At 47.1% G+C, this 19,530-nt stretch overlaps 1 protein-coding gene across 4 annotated transcripts in view; it reads right to left on the bottom strand.

Moving 5' to 3' along the window:
- The window catches only part of PTPN4 (protein tyrosine phosphatase non-receptor type 4), a 340,947-nt gene that overhangs the window by 297,715 nt on the left and 23,702 nt on the right, over nucleotides 1-19,530 (bottom strand). For 3 of the 4 annotated variants that reach the window (XM_030209948.1, XM_030209949.1, XM_030209947.1), the window contains exon 3: nucleotides 10,964-11,071. In XM_030209948.1, coding sequence (XP_030065808.1) covers nucleotides 10,964-11,071 — 108 coding nt within the window. Of the gene's footprint in view, nucleotides 1-10,963; nucleotides 11,072-19,530 lie in introns of those variants that run through there. The other variant, XM_030209951.1, reaches the window with a different exon arrangement.

The following is a 19,530-nucleotide window of genomic DNA, read 5'->3' on the forward strand; positions in this document are numbered from 1 at the left end:
ATACACCACCACTACTACCAGGACCTTGGAAAAGGTCCGAGGCACTGTGGCTAGGCCGAAGGGCAACGCTTTGAATTGAAAATGACGACAGAGCACTGCAAAGCGAAGAAAGTGCCTGTGGGGAGACCAGATTGGAATGTGTAAATAGGCCTCTTTGAGATCGAGAGACATCAAAAACTCCCCTGGCTATACCGCTGCGATCACCGATCGGAGGGTTTCCATGCGGAAAAGCCGAACCCGTAAGGACCTGTTGACGCACGAGATCTAAGACAGGTCGCCACGAACCGCCCTTTTTTGGCACCACAAAATAAATGGTGTATCGACCGCACCCTCTTTCTGCTGGGGGAACAGGCTGGACGGCACCCAGCCGTTGTAAGTTGAGGAGGGTGTGTCGAACAGCCCACACCTTGATGGGACATTCGCAAGGAGATTCTAGAAAAGAGTCTACTATTGAACGAGCCAATTCTAACTTGTAGCCGTCTGATAACCTCCAAGACCCATTCGTCGGATGTTACCCTGATCCACTCCACCAGGAATAGGGACAGTCTGCCCCCAATAACTGGCTGGATATGGATCAGGGCCCCATCATTGGACGGACCTGGCTGGTGACTGGTTTCTGTTACCGGAAAGGAAGGCCCACCTGTCATCTCGAAAGGGCTGAGGCCTCTGAGAAGACCTTGCTCTCTGAAAAGAGGCCCCGCGACCTGGACGGTAACGCCGTGTATCCCTAAACTTAGGTGTAGGTCCCGCCGGTCGTACCAACGTAGACCTATCCTCCGGGAGGCACTGGTCTTTAGAGTCACCGAGGTCCTTCACAATCTGTTCTGTCCCAAAAAAAAGCTTTCCCCAAAAAGGAAGCCTTGCTAAACATGAATTAGAGGCCATGTCTGCAGCCCAATGCTGCAACCACAGCCAGCGACGCGCGGTGACCGCTAGGGAAACCTCCATCGCCAAAGCCTTCAAAAGATCATAAAGAAGATCCACAAGGAAGGCTAAACCAGACCCCAAGGCCGGCAAAACAGCCGCGATATCTTCCGGAAAGGAGGCTTTCTGTACCCACGATAAGCATGCTCGTGCCGCATAGGAGCCACAAACTAAGGCTTGCAGGGAAAGGGCCGCTACTTCAAAGGACAGCTTCAAGCAAGTCTCCAACTTACGATCCTGAGGGTCCTTGAGCACCGTGCCACCCTCCACAGGGAGAGTGGTTTTCTTAGTGACTTGCTGAAGGTCCCTACGGTGGATTCCTTAATCACAGCAAAGTCAGGAGCAAGTAGCGCATAAAGACGCAACATAGCTCTAAGCAACCTTAAGCCCACTGTCCGGCATATCCCACTACGCCGAAATAAGGATCTTCATGGCCTCATGCACATGAAAGGAACGAGGTGGGCATTTGGTGCCAGACATAACAGAGGGCACCGGACCTGTTCCCCCTGACGATTCAGGGGGGAAATGGCCAAAACCTCAAAAGCCCTAACAATCAGGGAGGGAAGCTCTTCCCTGCGAAAAAAGCGGGTAGCCATCGGATCATCCCCCTCCTCAGAGGGCAGGGTGACCTCATCTGCCAAATCCAAAGATTCTGAGGTATAGTCTGGAGACAAAACCGGGCCATCTGTGTCAGACAGCTCCTCGGGATCCAAAATCTCCACCCAGGGACATTTTGGCAGGAAAGACTGAGAGGCTGCAGCAACCGAAGTTTGCTGAGGAAGAGACGGGGCTGCCTGAAGAGAAGCTCCTGACTTCTTCAGAAGAAAGGCATTGTGCATTAATAAAACAAAATCCAGGGAAAAAGGAATTGCAAGGGACTCCCCTGCTCCCTGTACATCGCTTCCCTCCATCGGAGCCTGTTCCACAGAAGCGCGCTGCGCCTCTTGTCTATCAACCGCCACGTGTGGAGCGGGTCGCGCCTGAGGAAAAAATGGCGTCCGCCAACGCGCACTGCACTAACTGCCCCGAGGAAACCGCCGAAACTATCCCCTGCGCTTCCGACTCACCGGACGTCTGAGGGGAACTCCCGTCGCGCTGAACACCCACCGCAGGCTAACGGCAGTAGGACTCACACTCCCCCAATGCTGCTCTCGAGCCCCCACACCGGGAGCAGTGCTTAGCCGCCTCAGAAGGCACTGACATGCTCCACAAACGCCTGCCTCAAAACTGACTCGGCAGTCTCTTACCTTTTTTTTTTTTTTTTAAAGTCAGGAGAGAAAGGAAACCCCTGATCAGGCCAACAGCCCCGGACAACGGAGGAAAGGTAGGGGGAGACCAGGAGGAACCTGGCACCACCAGGTGTACACCACAAGCTGCAAACAGCCACTCAACCACTGTCTGTGCTAAAGGACACCAGTAGCCAGATCAAACCAGAGCTGCACAAAGATGTCCCTCCACCTGCTAGATAGAGAGAATACTGAGGTTCAGCTGGCTGCACAGGTCCACATATAGCAAACCTCGGAGGTTCTCTCTATCTCCACCTGCTGGTAGAGGGACACAACCCACAGATCTCTGGAATGATCTGTGGGACGCCATGGAATATATGATCTACAAGCCCGTTCCCATTTATATTCCTTAGGGCAGCATTGTCTAACCACTATCAGATCAGATTTCAAAAGCCAAGATTCTTTAACACAGATAACATCTAAATTGTATTGTAAAATTAGATCATGGATTAACAGTTTTATTACGTACTGATCTGGAATTTAACAAACCAATTTTAATACTAGATTATGATGTACATTTGTGTTCAAGATTTTCAATGCTGAAGTCATGTCTGAAAGATGTTTATAATGTCTGGGATAACTGGAAAGATCACCATAATGACCTCTTTCCATAACTACCTCAATTGGCCTAAAAAAAAAACACATTTTCAAAAACAAACTGAAATACTCACATCGAAAGTAAAAGCGTCTCTAAACAATGAATAACAATACAAAATATAACATATAGTCAAGCTTCTATAGGCAAATACAAGGGCGCGTACAAAAGATTATTTGTATTTGTCCACATTAAAGGGTTAATTTTAAAAGTCCCTCCACGGCAGCTTGCGTTGCTCCTATGTAGATTCAACTGGTATCTCCCCCAGTCCACTCTAACAGATAAGGCTGTTTCCTCCAGACTGAAAAACCTACTTTGTGGCCCCATTGTGAGTATAAACTAAACCAAGACAGAAGGTAAAATTATGTATAATCATACCTGATAATTTTCTTTCCATTAATCATAGCTGATCAATCCATAGACTGGTGGGTTGTGTCCATCTACCAGCAGGTGGAGATAGAGAGCAAACTTTTGCCTCCCTATATGTGGTCATGTGCTGCCGGAAACTCCTCAGTATGTCGATATCAAAGCTCCATCCGCAGGACTCAGCACTTAGAGAATTACACCCACGAAGGGACACTCTGCCCAGCTCACCACCGCCGAAACGGGGGAGGGGAATTAACCCAGCTCATCCCCACACAAGTGGGGGAGGGGAATCCGTCCAGCTCATCCCCGCGGAGCGGGGGAGGGACACCACACCCGCCGATGCGGGGGGATCTGGCTTATCCTGCAACCGCAACCGCGGGAGGAGCTGACTGACCCTAACACCGCCGAAGCGGGAGGGGTACAAAGCTGCCCTACAGCCGCACGAAGCGGGAGGGAGTGCCGGCAGAATTTATGTCTCAATCCAGCCCCGTAAAACGGAGGGGAGAGGAATGCAGCAGCTCACTGTAACACAAACTCGTCTCAACTCTTGAAGAATCCAAGTGAAAGAACTTGAACACGAAGTCTTTCTGAAATAACTGAAGACTAAACTTGAACCTGAAATGCAACCAGAATAAAAACAGAACAGATATCTGGGAGGGGCTATGGATTGATCAGCTATGATTAATGGAAAGAAAATTATCAGGTATGATTATACATAATTTTACCTTCCATATCATCAAGCTGATCAATCCATAGACTGGTGGGATGTACCGAAGCAGTACTCACCCAGGGCGGGACATTGAAATCCCTGACCTCAACACTGAAGCTCCAAACCGGGCCTCCGCCCGTGCAGCCACAGTCAAACGGTAATGCTTGGAGAATGTATGAGCCGAAGCCCAAGTTGCCGCCTTGCATATCTCTTCCAAGGAGACGGATCCGGCCTCTGCCATCGAGGCCGCCTGAGCTCTCGTGGAGTGAGCCTTCAGCTGGATAGGCGGCACCTTCCCCGCGGCCACATAAGCCGCTGCAATGGCTTCCTTGACCCATCTTGCCACTGTAGGCTTAGCAGCCTGCAGACCCTTACGAGGACCTGCAAACAGGACAAACAGATGATCCGATTTCCGGAAATCATTGGTCACTTCCAAGTATCTGAAGATGACTCGTCTCACATCCAGATATTTAAGAGCAGAGTACTCCTCTGGGTAGTCCTCCCTACGAAAGGAAGGGAGACAGAGCTGCTGATTCACATGGAAGCGAGAAAAAATCTTGGGCAGGAAGGAAGGCACTGTGCGAATAGTCACTCCTGCCTCAGTGAACTGCAGAAAAGGCTCTCGACATGAGAGCGCCTGGAGCTCGGAAACTCTTCTGGCTGAAGTGATAGCCACCAAAAAGACTGCTTTCAACGTCAGGTCTTTCAGAGATGCCCTCGACAAGGGTTCAAAAGGCGGCTTCTGCAATGCTCTTAGCACCAGGTTGAGATTCCACGCAGGCACCACTGAGTGCAGAGGAGGGCGCAGGTGATTAACTCCCTTGAGAAAGCGCACCACATCTGGCTACGAAGCCAGGGAAGCACCCTTCAGGCGGCCCCTGAAGCAAGCCAGAGCCGCTACCTGGACTTTAAGGGAACTGAGCGACAGGCCTTTCTCCAGACCTTCTTGCAGGAACGCCAACACTGAAGAAATTGGAGCAGTGAAGGGAGAAAGTGAGCCTGCTTCACACCATGCTGCAAAGATACGCCAAACCCTGGCGTAAGCAGTAGAAGTAGAGCGCTTCCTCGCTCTCAGCATAGTGGCGATGACCTTGTCTGAGAAGCCCTTCTTCCTCAGACGCTGCCGCTCAATAGCCAGGCCGTAAGACCAAAGGGAGAGGGATCCTCCATCACCACGGGACCCTGATGTAACAGGCCCTGCTCCACTGACAGCCGCAGAGGATCGTCGACTGAGAGCCTGATCAAGTCCACATACCAGGGACGTCTGAGCCAATCCGGACCCACCAGGATTACCCTGCCGGGATGCTTTGCCACCCGGTCTAACACCCTGCCCAACATGGGCCAGGGCGGGAACACATAGAGGAGCTCTTGTGTCGGCCACTGTTGGAGAAGAGCATCTACTCCCAGGGATCGAGGGTCCCGTCCTCTGCTGAAAAAGCGCGGCACTTGGCAATTGGCCGATGACGCCATCAGATCTAGGCTCGGCTGGCCCCAGCGCTTCGTGATGTCCAAGAACGCCTGAGCAGATAGTTGCCACTCTCCGGGCTCCAAGGTATGGCGACTGAGAAAGTCCGCCTTGACATTCATGACTCCGGCAATGTGGGCCGCTGAAAGCTGCTCCAGGTTCGCTTCCGCCCACTGGCAAAGACTCATAGCCTCCTTGGCTAGAGGGGCGCTCTTGGTACCTCCCTGGCGGTTGATATAGGCCACAGCCGTGGCATTGTCCGACAGGACCCGTACAGGCTACAACACCAGTACCGGGATGAACTCCAATAACACCAACCGAATGGCTCTGAGTTCCAGGAGGTTGATAGACCACTTGCCTCTGCAGGAGACTAGAGCCCCTGCGCTGTCCTTCCCAAGCAGTGGGCTCCCCAGCCCATCAAAGAGGCGTCTGTCGTGACGACAATCCACTCCGGGGTCACCAGAGGCAATCCTGCAGACAACTTGTCTGTCTGCGTCCACCAGCTCAGCGCCTTGCGCACTGCTGGGTCCACGGGAAGGCGCACAGCATAATCCTCCGCATCGGAGTCCAGCGCAGCAGCAGAGATAGCTGTAGTGGTCTCATATGAGCCCTGGCCCAGGGCACTACTTCCATCGTGGCCGTCATAGAGCCCAACAGCTGCACGTAGTCCCAAGCCCGAATAGGAGAGGCTACTAGGAACTAGTCCACCTGAGCCTGAAGCTTGACAATCCGATTGTCTGGCAGGAACACTCTGCCCACTTGGGTGTCGAATCGAACTCCCAGATACTCCAGGGACTGAGTCGGGCGCAGCTGGCTCTTCTTCCAGTTGATGATCCATCCCAGGGAGCTCACAAGAGCAACTACCCGGTCCATAGCTTTGCCGCACTCTGCATAAGAGGGGGCTCGGATCAACCAGTCGTCCAGATAAGGATGGACTTGTACTCCTTCCTTTAGCAGGAAGGCCGCTATGACCCCCATTACTTTGGAAAAGGTCCACGGAGCAGTAGCCAACCCGAAAGGGAGGGCTCTGAACTGGAAGTGTCGTCTCAGGACTGTAAAACGCAGAAAGCGTTGGAGAGGAGGCCAGATGGGAATATGCAGGTACGCTTCCTTGATGTCCAAGGAAGCCAAGAACTCTCCTGCCTTCACTGCCGCTATAACAGAGCGGAGAGTCTCCATGCGAAAGTGCCTCACTTTCCAGGCCCGATTGACCCCTTTGAGGTCGAGGATAGGCCGGACAGAATCTCCTTTCTTTGGAACCACAAAGTAAATGGAGTAACGTCCCTTGCCAATCTGATTTTTTGGCACCGGAACGACCGCACCCAGGCGGATCAGGTTGTCCAAGGTCTGCTGCACTGCCACAGCTTGACCGGAGACTTGCAGGGAGAGAGTACAAACCCGTCTCTTAAGGGTTGGCAGAACTCTAGCTTGTAGCCGTCTCTGATGACTTCCAGCACCCACGCGTCTGAAGTTATAGTGGTCCACTCGCCCAGAAACGAGGACAGCCGTCCTCCAATCTGCACTGGGGCGTGGACCAAGGCCCCGTCATTGGGTACGAGACCCTGGGGGAGGACCGGAGGGAGCACCTCCGGGACGGCGGTCTCTGCGAAAGGAATGCTGCTTGGGGGAGAAATTCCTCTTGAAGGAAGAGGGGGCAGAGGAACCCGACTTGCCCGGGCGGGTACCGACGGGCTTCCAGCAACCGTCCTCTGGAGGTACCGGGACGAGTACTAGCCCGAGCCCTGACCTCTGGTAATTTCTTGCCCTTAGACGTGCCGAGATCGGTCACGATTTTGTCCAGCTCGACCCCAAAGAGCAGCTTGCCTTTAAAAGGCAATCTAGCCAGGCGGGATTTAGAGGCGTGGTCAGCAGACCAATGTTTCAGCCAAAGCCACCGCCGCGCAGAGACTGTCTGAGCCATGCCTTTAGCTGAGGCTCTCAAGACATCATACAGCAAGTCTGCCAAATAGGCTAAGCCCGATTCCAGGGCCGGCCAATCAGCCCTCAAGGAAAGATCCGAGGGGGAAGCCCGCTGCACCATAGTCAGGCACGCCCTGGCCACATAGAAGCCGCAAACTGAGGCCTGCAAACTTAAAGCAGCTGCCTCAAAGGACGACCTTAAGGCCGCCTCCAATCTTCTGTCTTGGGCGTCCTTTAGGGCCGTGCCACCTTCCACCGGCAACGCCGTTTTCTTAGTCACCGCAGTGATTAAAGAATCCACGGTAGGCCAAAGGATAGAGGCGGGACATAGCCCTAGCCACTTTAAGGCTCGTTTCCGGGACATCCCATTGAGCCGCAATTAAGGTGTGCATGGCATCATGCACGTGGAAGGATCTAGGCGGGCGCTTCGTCCCCAGCATAATGGCAGAGCCAACAGGGGCTGAGGGAGAGACGTCCTCCGGAGAGGAAATCTTCAAAGTGTCCATGGCCTGTAAAAACAGGTTGGGCAAATCCTCTGGGCTAAAAAGCCGCGCTGCAGAGGGGTCATCCGCTCCATCCGAGCGGGGATCTATCTCCTCCAAGGAATCCGCAAAGGACCGTTGGGAGACCTCAGACACGCTGCCCTCATCTACATCGGAGGAGACAAAGTCCTCCAAGGCCTGGAAATCAATCCGAGGGCGTTTACCTCTGGGGACCTCAACCTCTTTATCAGAAGAGGGAGCAGGGGCAGCGTTTTGCATGAGGAAAGCCTGATGCAGCAGCAAAACAAACTCGGGGGAGAAACCCCCCAGACTGTGCACTTCCGCAGCCTGGGCAACAGCCCTAGACGCACTCTCAACCGGCGCTCGCAATAGCGGGGGAGAGACATGCTGCGCATCCAAAATGGCGTCCGGCGCGAAACTCCGCGAAGGAGCCGCGCGGGAAGAACGGCGCTTAACTTTAGCCGCTTGTGCCGTCGCCCAAATTAAGGGCGTTCATGGCATTAATGTCTCCAACCTCAAGGGCGGCCCACGAAGAAGCCGTCCGAGCCGCGTGGCCGGCCAAGATGGCGGAGGCGAGGAGCGGGGGATGGGCGTTTATGGCGGGAAAAAACCGCCACGCCGGAGGAACGACCGGGACATTCATCGGTCACTAAACTGTCACCCATCAAGGGCGAATCAGGTTGTAAAACCCCCGCATCCCCTCTAGAAGCGCTCCAGCGATCCGGGGAGCGACCCTTTGCGCCCTCGCCCTCCGACGCCATATGCCACGAGGAGAAGAATCGGGGAACCCCCTGCCCGCTATAAAAAGGTAAAATTACCTGCTTGCCGCTCCGAGCTGTAACGAACTGGTGTCCCAGTGAGTAGCTGCAATGAACGTTTAAAGAAACGTCGAATTAAACGCCTTTAAAGACGTTTAAAATTTTTTTTTTTTTTTTTTTTTTTTTTTTAAACGGAGCCAGCGGGAGGGGGGAGAAAAGGAGGGACCTGGCACCACCAGGTTTGCACTTGCTCAAAAGAGCCCTCAACCCCAGGCCTCAACAAAACCTAAGGATTAGGCTTGGAGGCCTAGCCAGAGCTGCTGCTGTGTGTGACCACCACCTGCTGAGATAGAGAACATACTGAGGAGTTTCCGGCAGCACATGACCACATATAGGGAGGCAAAAGTTTGCTCTCTATCTCCACCTGCTGGTAGATGGACACAACCCACCAGTCTATGGATTGATCAGCTTGATGATATGGAACAGCTGCTTATACCAAATTCCATGTTGCATTAATTTTGCAATCACCCCTCTTGAAAGCTCTCTGTCTCTGTAGCATTCCAGAGGCCAAATCTGCATACATTGTCACCTGCTGGCCCTTCCATTCAAAGCTTCTCATTGCCCTCATTTGACCACCACTTTTTCTTTAATAAAGTAACCCTGTAAACAAATTATAAATTTCCCGAGGCTCATTATTTTTGTCTTGCCAAGTGATGTGCTTGATCAATTTTAATATCAAAATCTTCTTCTTCGCTCTCCAGTGCAGAGCAGAATCTTACATCTCCCAGCCAGAATTCCATCTTTCAGCTCCTCTCCCAGAACTTCACAGCAATATTATACCTTCCAGTCAGTACCTCCTTTTACAGCTAGTCTTCCCTTGTCATCTTTTCCCTCTCTCATTCCCTTTTCCAGTACCTTTATCAGCATCATTCCCTCTCACCAAAGCAGACCAAAAGTAAAACACCCATCTGCCCTACTCTACAGCTGCTATCTCCTCCTCCAGCAGCAAACAGGTCAGGCATTCCACAGCCAGCCAATGGGCTGCAGAAGGAGACTGGTGAAGATATGCAGCAGGAAGCTCTCGGTTCCCAATGAAAGGGTGTGTAAGAGATATGGGAATGCTGGCACCTGTTCCAGAACTAAGGAGGACAGTAAGAGAGGAGTAGACCAGTGGTTAGAGCTTCAGTCTTAACATCCACAGGTGGCTGGTTCAAATCCCACTGCTGCTTAACCTTCCACTGCCTCAGGTACAAAATTAGAATGCGAGTCCTCCAGGGACAGAGAAACACCCAGTGTACCTGAAAGTAACTCACCTTGAGCTATTACTGAAAAAGGTGTGAGCAAAATCTAAATAAATAAATATGTCTGAAAATGTAATCATGGGGGGTCAATATTTTAATTTTGTACCTACATTTTCAATTCGACTTCCAGAAACTCTCCTGTGCCTTACTACGTTGGTGGAATCCACGTGTACTGCGACAGCTGGCTCTTGCCCAGCATTCTCTTAAATCAACCAAATATACCGTATTTTTCGGACAATAAGACGCACCGGACCATAAGACGCACCTAGGTTTTAGAGGAGGGAAATAGGAAAAAAAAAAATTTCCTTTTTCCCTCCTCTAAAACCTAGGTGCTCCGGTGCGTCATGTCCGAATCCCTCCCTCCGAGTTCGGGATCGCCCTCCCCCCGGCCCTGTCACCACTTCTCCCTACTCACGTCACGCGATCTTCCCTGGTGGTCTAGTGACGTCGGGGCAGGAAAGAGCCCCCTCTTTCCTGCCCAGCACGCTGCTCTCCGTCCTCCTGTATGCTGCCTGACGGTCTCGGCGAGATTCAAAATGGCCGCCGAGAATTGAAGTCTCGGCGGCCATTTTGAATCTCGCCGAGACCGTCAGGCTGCATACAGGAGGATGGAGAGCAGCGCGCTGGGCAGGAAAGAGGGGGCTCTTTCCTGCCCCGACGTCACTAGACCACCAGGGAAGATCGCGTGAGTAGGGAGAAGTGGTGACAGGGCCATCCCGAACTCGGCGGGCGGGCGATCGATCCCGAACTCGGAGGGAGGGAGGGAGGGAAATCTCTACCTTCGGACTATAAGATGCACCCCCCCATTTTCCTCCCAAATTTGGGGGGAAAAAAGTGCGTCTTATAGTCCGAAAAATACGGTAGCTCTTATTCCAGGCATAAGCATTACTATCAATTCTATTATATGACTACTTCCCAGATCTATCAAATGAAAAATGAACTAGGGTAAAGTTAAAGCTGTACTAGCTGAGAACCTAACAGTTTGCATAAAATTTTAGCATACTAGCAAGGAAAGATTTAAAAAAAATTTTTTTTTTTTTTGCAATTCTAGTAAGCTTCTAATCCTTTGGTTTTGACAGGCAACTAATACAACAAAATGCAGCATAGAAAGTGAAAGAGAGAAATCAGCTACTTACGGGGTTATCAGTTGAATCATCAGCCAGCTGTAAACCAAAATAGTCTCTCTCGGTCAAATCAACATGTTTGAAGACTAAATCCAACAGAACTTGCCCTTGATCATGTTTCTGAAAGAAAATGAAAAACTGAAAGTTAAAACTTTTCCCCTCTTGCAGAGTTTTTCTTATTATTGTTTAATATTATCTATGGTGCATTACACAAACAGAGATTTATCTGGTATCACTGGAGAATTCAAACTTCACCCAGAAGCTTAGGAATAATCCAGGCAACATCACAAAATATAGCTTGAACCCAGCAAAACTGTTTTCGTAAGTCTGCTGTTGTCAAACTGAAATTGCAAAATGTTATAGAAATCTGTCCAGCTTTGGCGTAATGCTGCTACAACAGGGAAAACCTAATATGGCTTTTCCAGAGTCTTGACATTTCTATTGCCAGATCTTGATACTTTATTAATTTTTCCAATTCTTTGTCTTTAATTCTTCTGTCTCCTGGTACTGAATTGTCAATGAAAATCACAATATTTTTTTTTTTCTATTACCATGATGTCAGGTGTGTTACGTCAGTCTGAGTTTGAAAATCTCATAAAATACTAGGAAAAAATGCCCGTTTCTGATCGGAATGAAATGGGCGCTAGCAAGGGGCCCCCTCCCTCCGTCCCTCAAAGCTACTTGCCTTGTTCGCCCTCCCTCCATCCCTCGAAGCTACTTGCCTTGTTCGCTGTGGGCCGTTTCGGCCCTCGAGTGTCAATAGCTCCGCCCTCGACGTCATGACGTTTTGACGCGAGGGCGGTGCAGACACTCCAGGGCACACCGGATATCTCGGGCGCCTCAACTTCCGTGGAGGCTTCAGAACGTTGGGGTTGCCTTTTATATATATAGATTATTATTACATGAGCATTTTTCACCTTGCATTTACAGTTGTCTGCAGAAGTTTAGACAAGGCTGGTCAAATAGGGCCTCTGTTCAGTTGAGGACTCAGTGAAACAAAGACAATTTCTACATAGTACAAAGTTAAAAATGGTATATATCTGTCATTTTTAAAGCAAAAGGTGAAACTTACTCTAACCCAGGCCTCAACAAACTTTCACTCAATCTAGCAGCCAGCCCAAAAACTTAGGAGCCAGCAGCGGAGATCTCTTGCTTCTCCTTCCCCATCCTTCCAACATTGTTTCCAGTGCTGGTGTCGCAACTTGGCCCTCTTGAATCCAGGAGCCTTTTGGATTTGATACTGCATATCCACCTTCCTTTGTTGACATTCCCAGTTCTTCACCAGTGCATTCTTAAGCACAGGGTGGAATGGTACTGTGACCTCTTCCTTAAGAGGAACGCATAGTCCAGGACAGTCAACATCTCAACCCTGGGCTATTCCTCTATTTCCGACTTAAATAGGATGGCTGAAGCCATCTCCCTGACAAACCTGGTGAAAGAGAGACCCTCAAGGTGAAGATTTTTGCCCGTCTTGAGGTGGACCAAGCCTATCTTTCTAAGATAGATTATAAGCTCTGTCGAGCAGGGACTGTCTCTTCATGTTCAAGTGTACAGTGTATATATATATATATATATATTTATTTGGATTTTTTTGCTCATACCTTTTTCAGTAGTAGGGACTGGGTATTTCCCTGTCCCTGGAGAGTTCACAATCAAATTTTGTATCTGTGGCAAGGGAGGGTTAAGTGACTTGACCAAGATCACAAGCAGCAGCAGTGGGATTTGAACCGGGCACCTCTGAATGTCAAGACTGGTATACTAACCACTAGGCTACTTCTCCATTTATTTATTATTATTATTATTATTATTAAACAAGGCTAAAATAAAATTGACAAGAAAGCCCCAAAGTACCAACTATTGTTGATGAGGCCTACCAGACTGACAGAGGCCACAGGCTGCACATCCACCATCCACTAGACACCGAGAACAATACTGGCTGCTTGGCACTGGCAACTGCACAGGGATTTTATAAGGGTCAAATCTCAAGTGGCCTCTGTCTCCTTCTGCTGGTAGGCATGTATAACCCTAACCCCAGTGTGGAGCGGTCTGTTTTATGGTCCAGTAATATTGCTGAAAATTTTCTTTATGTAACACATTTATACTAATGTGTGTTGAAACTATTTATATCATCATAGCTGGAGTTAATATTTTAGGAACTGAGGTGTGGTTAAATACTTCCACAGAGCTAGGTCTTTTCATAGAACAGGATGTTTACAGATGAGCAATTCAAATGAATATTTAATTTTAGCACACTGCAAAGTAAATACCTGTGCCTGCACTTATAAAGGACTGTTACTGGCAGTTCTTCTGTTAAAATTTCCACATACAGAAATTAGATTAACAGAGAAAAACAATGCACATGGAGGGAACCAGCTCTCCCTGCTCTCTGCTCCTTCCCCCTTCTATCAATATTACCACAAGAATCAGCTTCATTAGAGTTAAAAGACAACAGTCTGGATTTACATTTAATTAACTCTCCAAATCCAAGCTCAAAGCAAGTTACAAACTCATATGCATGTGAAAGAATATATTCCCTTCTGGAAAGGAACCTAAGGGCTAAATGTACTAATTTAAACTAATGGCTAGATTATCACAAAGTATTGCTATATAAAACACGTTAGTAAATAGACCCCAAAGACAATAATAGGGTGTCTGCACTTTTGAATGTTTTTTTTCCATTTGTCTTTTTCAAGGAACCTTTTTCTGGCATTGCCTTCTGAATATGCCTTGCTGCAATTCAGATGTATCATATTTTGTTTTATTTTTATTTTTTTTTATTAAGCCTATTTTTATCTTACACCCTTCAGGGTGCTTTTTTAATTTTTTTAATTTTTTTAATTTTTTCATTCTCGATGCTTTGTTTCTTACCATGCCTCCTTCCTGGCCCCCATTTATACCCACGACCCGCCTCCTAGCATTATGACTTCATTCAATAAATTTACCACATAAATTGCACTACTGGTCTGTTTAAGTTTTGCCTTTCCCCAGATGGATACAGGAATCCCGTGGACGTCCCTCACCGAGGAGACGACTGCTAGCCAAGAAGAGCTACCCGATAATATATCTGATCTGAAGGCTATGTTACAGCAAAGAATCGCTAGATTAAAAGGCAAATGCACAGACCCCTACATTACCCGGTGTGAAATACGAGACATTATTGAGCGTGAGTTTCGACATATGCATCAATTGGTCCATGAGCGAAAGAGACAGGCTCTCCACTTACTGGAGTTGCAAGAAGCTTTGGCCTCTACCCTTCTTTCTGAATCATCTAGCTCGTAAGTCCTGCTGGCCTCCTGCAGCTGAGGGCCCAACCCTTGGTGAATGTTAGTCATCGCAGGTGAAGATTCCATACCTACTGGCCATAGATTGCAACGCATTATCCGTGCCTTTTGCCTATTTTTGTTCACCATATTCCTGACCCTCCATACATCAATAACTCGAACAATCAATTTTTATTGTTAGTTTTTGTACTCTTTTCTTTTGTTCCATATACTTAACCATTGTTATTTGATCATGTCTTCGTAATAATTACCAATCTGTCTTGCACATTATGCAAGCCAGAAGTGGGGATATATTATGCAAATCCCAATTCCTAGTATTAAGAGGGGTGAAGTTGAAGCTCTGATCCCTGCCAATCAGGAGATATAATTTCATATATACTATTGCTATTTATGTAAATTGGCTTTTCATTATTGAACCCTTATGGTTTCGCTTTTGCTTTTGCACTTAATTAGCACTGTTTTCTCCATGTTTACATTGTCTTTCATTTCTCTTGACATCTATATATTATTTGACTCTTGATGGACTAATAATGATGGTGCATGCCTAGAATAAAGACATGGAAAGATCCAAGTTTGTACACCACAAGTACGTCTTCAAGATCTATCCAGGCCCAAATGATGTTAGATCCCCCAAGGTTGTGGCAATAATCTTTACACCTTGCAAACTACTGGACCACAAGTCTTGGGTCCATGTGAAAGATATACGGGTTTACTCAGCCATAGAACCAGATGTTACCAGCCTAACCATCTCAAGACCGGCCACTCCCTTCAGCAGGCCAGCTTGAAAACCCAGCCCTGTTAGATCTTCCAGATCTCCGTCCAGATTCTTCAGCGCTTCCACCGCCTCAACCATGATCGATGAAAGAGAATTCAGAACTGATACTTAATTTGAGATTTACTGTTGCTGTTTATGGACATTATAGATTCATATTTTGTTTTATTTTCAGTTTAGCAGCAATCCTGTCTATATATTGAAAAGGTTTTATTTTTATTTTCCTATTATTTCCTTTATTGTTCTAATTGTTTTTCTAAGAGTTTCCCCGTTATTTCTGTTTATGTAATTTAAATTGAAGTTGATATTGCTCAGATACAAGGGTAACATCAAACCCTAATCCTGGCTATGATATCATAATGTAGGTGCAAACCCTGTTAGTATCAACCAGTTATGCAATTGTTTAACTTTGGTGTAGGCTTACTTAAGCTGCATGTCTTTCTGTAGGTTTGACTAGGCTCCAAGTGGGGTAACGGATATATAAAATGCTTCCCATACTTCCAGGTCATTATGCATATGTCAAGATCCAAGCATGACCTTTGTTAATATACATTTTCCTAGGTTTGACCATTTTTGCTGTATGAGGCAACCTCATACTTGCTATCCACTTTTTAGTGCTCATGATTGGATGCTAATGATGAGTAATAGTAAGGTCCAGGAATTCCGACCTGTTTAAGGATTCTGAATACCTACAACCTAAAACAGCCAGCAATCTGAGTACTAACCATATATTTGTTGAGCCACCATAACAATGCTTAATCAAAACCACTATTCCTTCCGAGGACCACTGAGATAGATACATTAGATTATCTCCCCATGTACTATGCAACAGATACAATAGAAGTCATAGCAAGACCTGAAAGTGTTTATTAGTATGATCTACCTGAAATTGCTATTACCCGCATACCTATATTTCATGGGATTTTGTAGATGAACTCATGGATTTGTCCCATTCATAAAACCTCTCTCACTACAGGTTTGAGTAAGTCTCAAGAGAGATGACATCAGGATTAAGCCCAAGGGGTTGGGTAATATAAAGGGAATTCCATATGCCCAAATAATATATCACCTGAGAATGAAGTTTCCTGTCTTGCACCATACCTTCTAGCAATTTGTAAGACCAAAACTCCCCCTCTCGTTTGATAGCTTGCCACCTTCTGGAATGGATGATGACGAGCTTGACGAGCTTTGTGTCACCCCTCCTCAGAGGGGGTGACAAGTGGGGAATGTATAATTATACTACAGCAAGAGGCCCTCACTGGATGCCCACCGGAAGGGTGGAAGGCCAGATTTTAGGACTCAGGCTGTAAAAATAACAGCTAGGTTTAAAAATCTATGACAGGCTGAGCAAGGACTTGCTTTTCCTGCAAGTTAATATGTGTTCTAGCTTGAGACCTATCCACTGGAATAGTGGTGGGCCAAGCTACATAGCTTTAAACAGCTGAAGAGCACTGACTAGGCCTGAAACCAGCTGATGGCCTTATAGCAGAGAGCCTGCAAGAGTCTTAATGAAATCTGGTACAACTTTCAAATTGAATGTAACACATACGATGTAGAAATTATGAACGAAAATGGAAAGTTTGGTTTGTAAGATGGAGAATGTTTTTAATAAGTTGGCACCCAGATCACAAGATGATATAAGACAGAGATGTCCATGTTTTGATGTTTGGATGTCCGTATCTAGGGAGATGTCCATGTTTGGATGTTTGGATGTCCGTATCTAGGGAGATGTTGACAAAAAGGGAAATTGCGCAATAACTTGCAATAGCTAAAACGGAACTTCATAAGAACAAATTGTTGACAAAAAATGAAATTGCGCAATTCCCATAGACTTGTATTAGGACCAGATACTATATAAGAGAAGGGTATCAGATAGATCGTTGGAGGTTCTCCCCAACACATCTAGGACGCAGAGCTCCAGTCAGCTGAATCCAGAATTTGCCTGATGAATGTATCTGATTAACACACACACACAAGTAAGATTTCTCACTGAACATGAATAGCCAAAGATTTATTTAGATCCAAAGAGACAGAAAGCTGTGGTCATGGGAATAAGATGTGAACTGAGCCTTCTGATGCCTCCCCCGCACCAATACATACCCATGGGAAGGGATGTCATTGGAATTCAGGGAGGCGGTTAGAAAGATATTCGAAGACCAGACCCTCTGTACACCTCCGGGTGGAAGGATCCCACGGGGGTCTATAGAGGGGTAGTTAAACAGTATGCATTAAGTAACGCTCAACAAATTAACATTTATGAGACATCTTCCCATAAAGAAATGCTGAAGTTGTTGTATATTTAGCGCTTAGCTTGTACCTGAGGTAATGGAGGGTGAAGTAACTTGCCCAAGATCACAAAGGGCATCAGTAAGAGAAGTGAAATTTGGACACAAGCTTCCCTAAGCCAGGCAAAAACACGGAGCTGGTGGGTTCCTACCATCCAATTTCTCTTGATTAATCAGGATGCTAAAATTTTAACCTCTGTTTTGGTGTCCCAGCTGAACCTGGACCTCCCTAGATTGGTGCACGCTGATCAGACTGGCTTTGTCTCATGGTGGTACACATCCACCAACAACATAATGCGGGCCTTGTTTGTGCTTAGGCCTTGAGCGGGTCTTGGAGAGGGGGCAGCACTGGTCAGTCTGGATGCTTGAAAGGCATACATATCTGGACTGCTTGTCAACAAAGGTAGTAAGAACCTGTTCCTTCCCATCTGTTCAACCTGGTTGTCCGAGCAAACAATGACACCTAGATCTTTTTCACGAGTGCTGACCCCCCAAGGTGGACCCTAGCATCAGGTAACTATGATTTGGATTATTCTTTCCAATATATATCACCTTGCATTTGTCCACATTAAATTTCATCTGCCATTTGGATGTCCAGTCTTCCAATTTCCTAAGGTCTTCCTGCAATATTCCACAGTCCGCACGTATTTTAACAACCTTGAATAGTTTTGTATCATCTGCAAATTTAATCACCTCACTGGTTGTTTTGATTTCCGTATTATTTATAAATACATTAAATGGCATCAATCCCAATACAGATCCCTGTCAGGAGGTCTTGTTTCCCCCAATGCAAAGCATAACCATGCTGGATGATTCGTAGCCCCCAACGGTTATAAGTAGCCACCTCCACTGAAAGAGGATAAGTCTGCCTCCTACTAGTAGGATGCTTGGCATGGACAACTGAACGGTGGTAGTGCTCTCTAGGAAGAAGTCAAAAACTGGGTTATTGTTTAGACTGAGAAGGGGTCTGCGATTTCTGGCCCCACCGCTGCCATGCACAAGTCCTGGGGTATAGTCCTGTGATGAGGAGGAGTATAACGACACTTAGATGTATAGCAATTAGAACATCAAAATTCTCCTGCAAATCTTCTAGCAGAGACAGCAAAAGGTTGTGACCTAGAGAGTTTTATTTATTTATTCAACATGCTTGATATAATACCGGTATGGCCTTAAAAAGGAATAAAGCGGGTAAGAATATCTAAAAACAATATAAAACACAATAAGCGGTAACAAAACATAGATTGTGAAGATACAAGTAAAAAACAGAGATAATCCAAAACTTAAAAAGACAAAGTAGTCAAAGGTGTCAGGAGGAGGGAGAGAAAACCAGAGAGAACAGATGGGTTTTCGGGGCTTGTTACATATGAAAAGTGGGAGGTTGTTCCATAGTTTGGGGCAAAGATAGCTGAATGCTTTGTCACAGGTAGTTGTCAGGTGAATCTGTAGAGAAGGGAGGGCACCTGTATGTTTTTTCACTAGGTCGGCAAGATATTTACGACAATCTAGAAGTTTCCTGTGAAGTTTGAGGAACTTATCAGACTTTCCAGGATGAAGGAGGTCTGCAAAGGAGAGAGTACGTTGTACTAGAAACTTTAAGTAAATTGTGGAATAATGTTGATAATCTAATAAGCAGTTAGTTAGCAGAGGCCTGAAATGTTCTAGTTTCTCTGCCTAGAGGAGCAGAAGCATGAGATCTCGCCATGCGAGTATGCTTCAAAGCAGATTCCACAATTAAGGAATGATGGGGTAACTGAGTTCTTTCAAACCCAGTGCATTTTTTTATCCTGTTCACTATATCAATTTTCTTTGGAGCAACTTGAACTGTTAGCGGAGTCTCCCAGTTTTTGATAAGAGCATTCTTCATAACTGTATGAAGAGGAAAAGCGGTTCCCTCTCTAGGAAGAGAGTCATAATCTAGGACCTAAAAAAGCTCTGAACAAAGTTCCTCCTCCATCTCTAATTTGAAAGGTATGGCTTGGGCCATCTCATGGACAAAGCCAGGAAAGGATATACTTTCTGGAGGAGACTTGTATCCCTCAGGTGGTGGAGAAGGGTCAGATTGAATGCCATAGGAGTGGTTCCTGCTCCCTTCTCCCAGGAGAGATCCGAGTCTGACTCTTCAAAGTACTCCTCTTGGGTGGTACTTGAAAGAGTGTATCTGCATGAAAGAATGTCGAGGCAGATGAGTCTCCAAGGCTGGAGAAAGTTCCTCTGCTGATGTTGATACATACATTGGTTGGG

The sequence above is a fragment of the Microcaecilia unicolor genome, chromosome 7 (assembly GCF_901765095.1).
Source record: "Microcaecilia unicolor chromosome 7, aMicUni1.1, whole genome shotgun sequence".
In the NCBI taxonomy this organism is placed as follows: domain Eukaryota; kingdom Metazoa; phylum Chordata; class Amphibia; order Gymnophiona; family Siphonopidae; genus Microcaecilia; species Microcaecilia unicolor.